General features: G+C 36.6%; 1 protein-coding gene across 1 annotated transcript in view; it reads right to left on the reverse strand.

The window, feature by feature from the left end:
* Positions 1-2,616: 2,616 nt before the first annotated feature.
* The window catches only part of LOC144433368 (aminopeptidase N-like), a 25,340-nt gene continuing 20,685 nt past the window's right edge, over positions 2,617-7,271 (reverse strand). The window contains exons 15-19 of the mRNA XM_078121673.1: positions 6,864-6,968; positions 6,079-6,246; positions 4,858-4,998; positions 3,848-3,929; positions 2,617-2,929 (exon numbers count right to left, since the gene is read on the reverse strand). Of these exons, the coding sequence (XP_077977799.1) occupies positions 2,762-2,929; positions 3,848-3,929; positions 4,858-4,998; positions 6,079-6,246; positions 6,864-6,968 (664 nt within the window). The 3' untranslated portion in view covers positions 2,617-2,761. The remainder of the gene's footprint in view (positions 2,930-3,847; positions 3,930-4,857; positions 4,999-6,078; positions 6,247-6,863; positions 6,969-7,271) is intronic.

The raw sequence follows: 7,271 nt of genomic DNA on the forward strand, positions 1-7,271 counted from the left end.
GAACTTTGAACTTTGACTTTTGCTTTCAAAACAAATCTAAGGTTCAGGAGGACAGGAATTATTTATCAAATAAGATATTTCATCTGTATGGAAATGTAACTGGTATCGAGTATAGACTCTCGAGTTTCTCATTTGAATATTCAGAATGAAACAACATACAGACTACACGTCGTACAGTACGAGGACAATAACAATAGTGACAATGGCATTGAAGCACAACTCGTTTGGGCAATAGTTGCGGTCATTTTCAGAGGATTTGACTGGTTGTACGTTATTCTACTGGGCAAACTGATACATACCCATGGGCTGGTCTTATTGTTGGGTGTGTTCATTTGTTTGGATGTTAATCCACTTGCCTATCCGTCTCTGTTGTTATCATTGCAATACACACTGTCATATGGCTATTGATATAGCCTAGGCTTAGTCTTGTTGCTAGGCATATCTGCATGCATTCTTTAAAATCGTATTTTTATCTTTACAAAAGATGGTATCTGTCTGTTGCAAAGGGAATGGTGATAGTTCCTAGGGAGAGACGTGTCAATATGTCAATATGTCTCGTACAACATCTTCAGTTTGACGCATGCCCATCAAATCTCAAATCTCACCCCCCCCCCATCTACCAAGTATCACCTTTGTGCGATCATTTCATTTTAACAGTTTCCCTTCTGAAAATCCTAATTAATGTCCTCGCCAGATACAAAGGCAATAAGTCTGTTGGTTATTGACAGACAGACAGACAGACAGACAGACAGACAGACAGACAGACAGACAGACAGACAGACAGACAGACAGACAGACAGACAGACAGACAGACAGACGGACGGACAGACAAGACAGACACAGAAACACACAGACTTACACATTTCACCATGCCTATAGCGCTATTCAGTTCAGTTGTGCTAAACACGTTTACGATGACAGAACAAGGTCCACACAGTAAACTTACTGCATTGTACAATGATTCATTTTGTTCTCTTGAACATGGAGGTCAGTAATGATGTGACCACAAATTCAGAATCCAGTTATTTAGAATCTAATTAGAATATCTGAGTCTAAATAGGGTGAATACCTTACTACAATACTAATACTACACATGTATAGTAAAACAGCTATCATCTTGAACAGCTGAAGATTATTCCCTCACACATTATATGTATGCTATAGTCACGACATAGGCTATCATAAAGCGCATATCAAATACTTTGAGGCAATAACGGTATACTAGTCTTCCAGATGACCGAAAGGCCACCCGCTGATGTTTTGACGACTAAAATAGACATCCAAATTGAAACATGTTCAAACCATCCGCGAAATTTAAGAAATGCAAAACGTTGTATTTTTGAAAATCATTACAACGGAAAGCGAATACGTGATAAAATGGACGATATTTGGGTGTCTATTTTCAGCGCTACTATGCACAACGAAAATACAGAATATACTAGTAGTAGGCCTACCTAACACGTGACTATATTCTGTGATATCAAGTATAATCAGGGGTGTCATTGTTACGCCATTATACAAAACCCCTTCCAAAATTTATTTTCAAATATTGAAGGGGAAAAAACTGTTTCCTTGTCCGTCTAAAGAGTGCACTTTAAGATACAACAACAAACCTATGCATACTGGTTGTAGGCCTAACTACATAGCATTACTCAGTTAAAGCAGCGTAAAACTATTACATCATTAGGCAACAGCGCCACCATACTGTGTCTTTCAGTTTTGTAGAATAACCTTTACATATCTGGACTTCGACATTGGAAACAACTCTTCTTGCACAGACTTTGAGAGTCATTATTTGTTTGTTACTTGCAAATGATCACACTTTTCTTCAAAAAACACAGTTTTAGATATGTTCGCCTTCATAGGGCATATTATGGCCCACTCAGTCGGATCAATATCTAATCAAACAGAAGGTTCAATTCGTGTTTTATCTACCGTATTTCACGTCGACTGGAATTCTTTTTGTGTTCTACATTCCGGGGGATTGGCGTCTCCATACGAGGTGATTACGTGACTTAAAATGCAAAAGAGAACGTGGAGGTGTATGCAGTTGACCTGAAATAAGTAAATAGAACGAATCAAGCCTTCTCACTGAACGTATTAGTATATCGTAACTATATCACTGTTGGATGGGGGGAGGGGGGGCACTATTAGAACTTTGCCAACTATCCTCTACACGTAATGACTCACTCAATGTCATATCAAGGTAGTCGTATAACGTTATTTAGATATATCAATTATGCTTTGTCGAATACACTAAGACGTTGTCCGTGAGGTTTACTATGTTGGCGAAACTTCCAACTATGCCGAAATGGTTTTTAAGTAATTTGTAGAAGGTGATTTACAATGTCACAAGTAATTGAGTGTAAGTGATCATTTACACAGTTATTATTAAGTCAAATACCCTCACAAAATCATGCATTTAGTATGGTTAAAGGAGATTGTTTGATATTCCGCCAAATGTCATTTCTAGTTTCAGCGGTAATGTAGTAAAAATCTTTAGATATAACCCTGTAACCTTGGTTACGACAGACGTAGAAGGTTGATTGATGCTGGGAGTTGGTATTGATAGGTTGATAAAGTGTTTTTATCAACTCAATCGTTGGGGAAAGAGAGATCAATTTCTCCCGATATAAAGTATACTGTTCTTGTTCAATGCCAACATTCCTCTGTATAAATTGAACTTTAAATAATGCTCAATTTGGTGACATCAGCGAATGGACAGAAACAATCATTAATTTTGCCCCACATCTATACAGCCTTACTCCACGGCTGTCTCAAGCCAGGATTTAACGCCCTCTAGGTTTTCTTCCAACCATTTCACATTAGCTTTCGTCTTGCCTAACGCTCCGAGGAAACTTTTGGTGCCAGTAAAACCACTTTCATCTGAAGTAGTTCCCTTGACATGATTGTCGATAAAATACTGCAGCTATGAAGAAAAACAAACATTTGGCTGTGATTATACATGTTGCGGCTAGGACTGTCATGTCACCTGATGATAAAAATACTTACATGATCGTGTAAAGTAATTTACCATGTTGATAAAAAAAGAACGAATGCAAACATTCGCCATATGACATAATATAACACAATAATGTGTAACGTACAAGTGTTGGATAGACGCATTGTCAGGTCACGCACTGATTCTAAATCTTTTGTATCGTGTACCTTGTCGAATATAAATAGTTGACGGAACGGCAGTTGAATGTAAACTGATACCATATGACGTATGAATATGATAAAAAAGTAAACCCATTTTAAATAAAAACGTGCAAATTTGATCAATTTTGAACCATGTTTAGGTATGAGATGTTTTACAAGCCTAATTTCTATTATCCATATCTAAAAGAAGTTGAATAGTTTCAAAACGTCAAAGAAAGCTTGAATGTTGGTCACACGATATTGGCGGTATTGGAATTACTGGAGTGTATTTATACTGTGATTACTTTTCGCTTGACTATAGCACAACATGGTTGCTGGTATGATCTAGCACAGAAGTACCACGTGACGCATAATGAAAATTACATGACATAAAATACTACGTAACTATGAAGTTTTAAAAAACACTTGCAAGTTTTGTACAAGATAGAACTCCGAGAAAGGAACACATTTCTACAGGCGTAACGATTGCCACTATTCGAAACAGAGACAGTGTGACGCCAAGGCAAGTACTTCGTTTCCAATTCGCCTTTAACGAAATGTTTGTAGAGAACATCTAAAAAATATGAAAATCAATTTCGACAGTCAAATCATTATTGATTGAAGACTGCGTGTGGATATTTTCTAAAACTGTATTCCTTACTGTGAATGGTAATCAGAAAGACCAGAACGTAGCAATTCAACTGACCTCTTGTAACTTAAACTTTGTGGCAAAGGTTGATGTGACGGCTGCCACTAATGGTGTCATTTGGTACATACCGCCACCATACCTAAATATAAAACAAACAAAAAATATTAATAAGTTGATGAACTTCAATCACCATATTGTTTCATCAAAAACGTTTATATCATTCTCGCAAACCAGAGCTGTTATTTTTTCCGCGACACTGCGAAATAACGGTACGTTTTGGACGGTGCCGTAAAAGAGGCTGTGGTTTGCGACGATGGTTTTATATATAGTACGTATGTACATGTAATAACGCCACAACAAAGACAGGTCTGTCATGAACTACTAATTCAAAGACATTTATATAATAATAATAAAAATAATGACTTTTATTATCAAAATGCTATTAAAATACACATCGACAACCCTGTCAGGACCACCCTAATCTACCCAGGGGCCCAAAAAAGTTAAGCATAAAAATAAAGGAAAAATAGGCCACACTCGAAAAAGGACAAACAGTACATCAAAGACAATACAAAATATACAAATACATCTAAAACGACTAAATAGAAACAACTTGACACAAAAACATTATAAACATTCTGAAATGTGACACTTTGATTTTTTTAAATACATTAATATTTTCTGTCTTTCTTGTTAAAGTTGGAAGTTCATTCCATAATTTGGTTGCCTCATAAGAAAAAGAGTGAAGCGGAACATTTAGGGTGTGACACTCAAAGTCAACGCCCTCACAGTTGTAAATGAGATATAGATTCCCAAATTACGGAAGGAATCTCCTCAAATCTTCACAAATTGTTGCCAATCTATTGACCGGAACAATCACCAGCTTCAAATGCACGGAGATGTAACGCTTGATGAGAATCGACATAGATTTTAATAGCTGTAGTTCATATATTGATGCATATGATATTTTTAGTACTGTTAAACTTACTGCCATTTCAAATTTATCAATATTCACCTATGAAAAGAAAAAAAAACCATCTCCGTCTATGCATATGATGTGGTCATACCTTGATGAAATAATACCCCAATTCTCTCTGAAGAAATCCCACATGATGTAACTTCCCAGGGAACTCTCTGACAATGCCGTGTACACTTGAAGTGCTATCTGGGGAGGAATACGGTCACCATCCAGGGTCATGTCTAAATACCTTTAAAACAAATAGAAATAGTTTTTAGATAGTTAAAGTCCTCGGGCAAGATTGCAACCACGATTGTGCCTCACTCAACCCAGCTATATAATTAGGGACTTGGTACGATAGAGGTTGCAATGTGAATGTTTTAATTTTATGCGCTTATAGAGACTGCAATGGATTGTATACTCCCATGGGAGTCGAGGAAGTAAAGGGCCGTTGTGTCGTTATAGATCCGTGCCAGGGTAATAATTGTGAAGTACTTTCTTTGAGCATAGTGTTGGAAAGCGCTATGATATAAAAACCTATATGAAAACATGTTGAATCCTGGTATGACACAAAATAATGAGTTATGACATAATTACGGTTACTAAAAAGCCCTTGTACATAATCGGCCACCTAAATCGTGCCATGTTGACTCAGTCTTTTTCTTAAAAGGTTTCCGTGTGTATTACGTACGTGTATTTTGTACACAAAGAGAATCCAAAAGTGGTACTTCTCTAACAGACTACCTCACTTTAAAGCCGAAATCGACGCTTCTAAGAATCTCTTAAATGATACTAATTTGACAAAAGATGGTACTGGTTTGGCAACTTTCATTAAAAGGTGACAATCGATCGTCCTTTAAGTTTTACATCTCAAATCCTTCGTGTTTTAAGAATAACAGACAATGCACGAACCAGGTTGAACAAAAATATGGAATATATACTCTGGTCGTACGACAATGCGCGTCTATGTCACGACAACACGTGTCTACGTCACTGGTTCTGTTGTGTTTGAAAATTTCAATCAAAACGTTGAAAATTGCCATTACTTTCCCCGATTTTTCTTTGATATTACTGGCGCTGATATAATTATGTTATTCTCCAATATTCTGGAAAATATTTGTGACCTAAGGGTTGTCAATACTCGTCTAGCGACTCATAGTGACAAAGACCCCTTAGGTCATTCGTATTTTCCTTGGCTGAACGTACGTATATTGGGATAACATCTAATTATTTCCATATTACTGAGGGGTATACTTTGAGGCTGATATGCAGTGTAACGTTTTCTTCCTTCTGAATAACCTGAGAAATAAATACACAAAATATAACTAACCTGCTAAGGATCCAAAGTTCACTAGAGCAGGTCAATGCTTCAATTAGCATGCTTTTCTCAGACGCAACGTTAGATTTGTTATATTTATCCCATGCAAAGTCCCATTCTTCAGCACCCCCAGCAGCGATACCACCACATACCACAGCCTTCTTTAGATTTGGAGCAATTCTGTGTTGTTAAAAAATAAAATCAGTATGACTGTCAGGAAAGGTATGGGGAAGGATTATTTGTACATGAAATAGCGATTGTGTACAATGTAGACAACAATATTGCTGTATGGAATATATATCACTGGCATTACTGTGTGTTGGTTGATTGGCTGGTAACTGGCTGTTTGGCTTGTCGGTGTTCGTTCGGCTCAGTCGTACAGTTGACTTTTTCGACGTTTTTACCAAATGTGTACAGTTTGTCTTCTATTGACCTGCTTACCAAGAAAGTTGAATGAATGGAGGAAATTATATTTCTTTCAAAATAATCATCTATGTCATGAAGGAGTACATGTATGGGTGTCAATTGAATAATGTACATTTATTTAATCTCACTGTCAATATAATGATTGACAGTTGCCAATAGTGATGTTGTAAGGGAGTAGGAAAATGTATGTATTATCATAGGTTTAAATTACATAATTAAAACCGCTATCCTCTCAGCCTCCCACGTGACTCAATCTAGTTGAACTGGTTACACATTCTTCTGACATTTTTCAAGCCAAAGACACCTTTGTGAATTAGTGTGAATTGGTACTGAATATGGTGATATTTGTCTACAATTTAGAATTTACTTACGCTGTGCCTTTGTCCATCCATTCTCGGTATAATTTCATTGCATGCTGTGTGCACACGGGATGGCCGTACTGGCAGGATGTGATCAGTATTTGTACACGTTGGTATCTGTACATAAATCACAATCAATCAGTATACCATAACTTTATCAAATATTTCTAACACTCTGCTTTTTATTGGCGTGTTGACTTTTTTATTGGCGTATTGACTAAAATATGATAAATAATTATCCATATGATTAAAAATCAAAATCAAATCCTACAATACATGATGTGAATTAATAGACTAGTGAAGATTTGGTTAACACTCACAACAACATAGTGTACTGATATTTATTACTTTGGGAGCAAAAACTATAAAGTAGGCTTTTAAAAAAGAAGAATTGTTTCTGGTCAGCGCGCGCATCATCAC

The sequence above is a fragment of the Glandiceps talaboti genome, chromosome 3 (genome assembly GCF_964340395.1).
Source record: "Glandiceps talaboti chromosome 3, keGlaTala1.1, whole genome shotgun sequence".
In the NCBI taxonomy this organism is placed as follows: domain Eukaryota; kingdom Metazoa; phylum Hemichordata; class Enteropneusta; family Spengelidae; genus Glandiceps; species Glandiceps talaboti.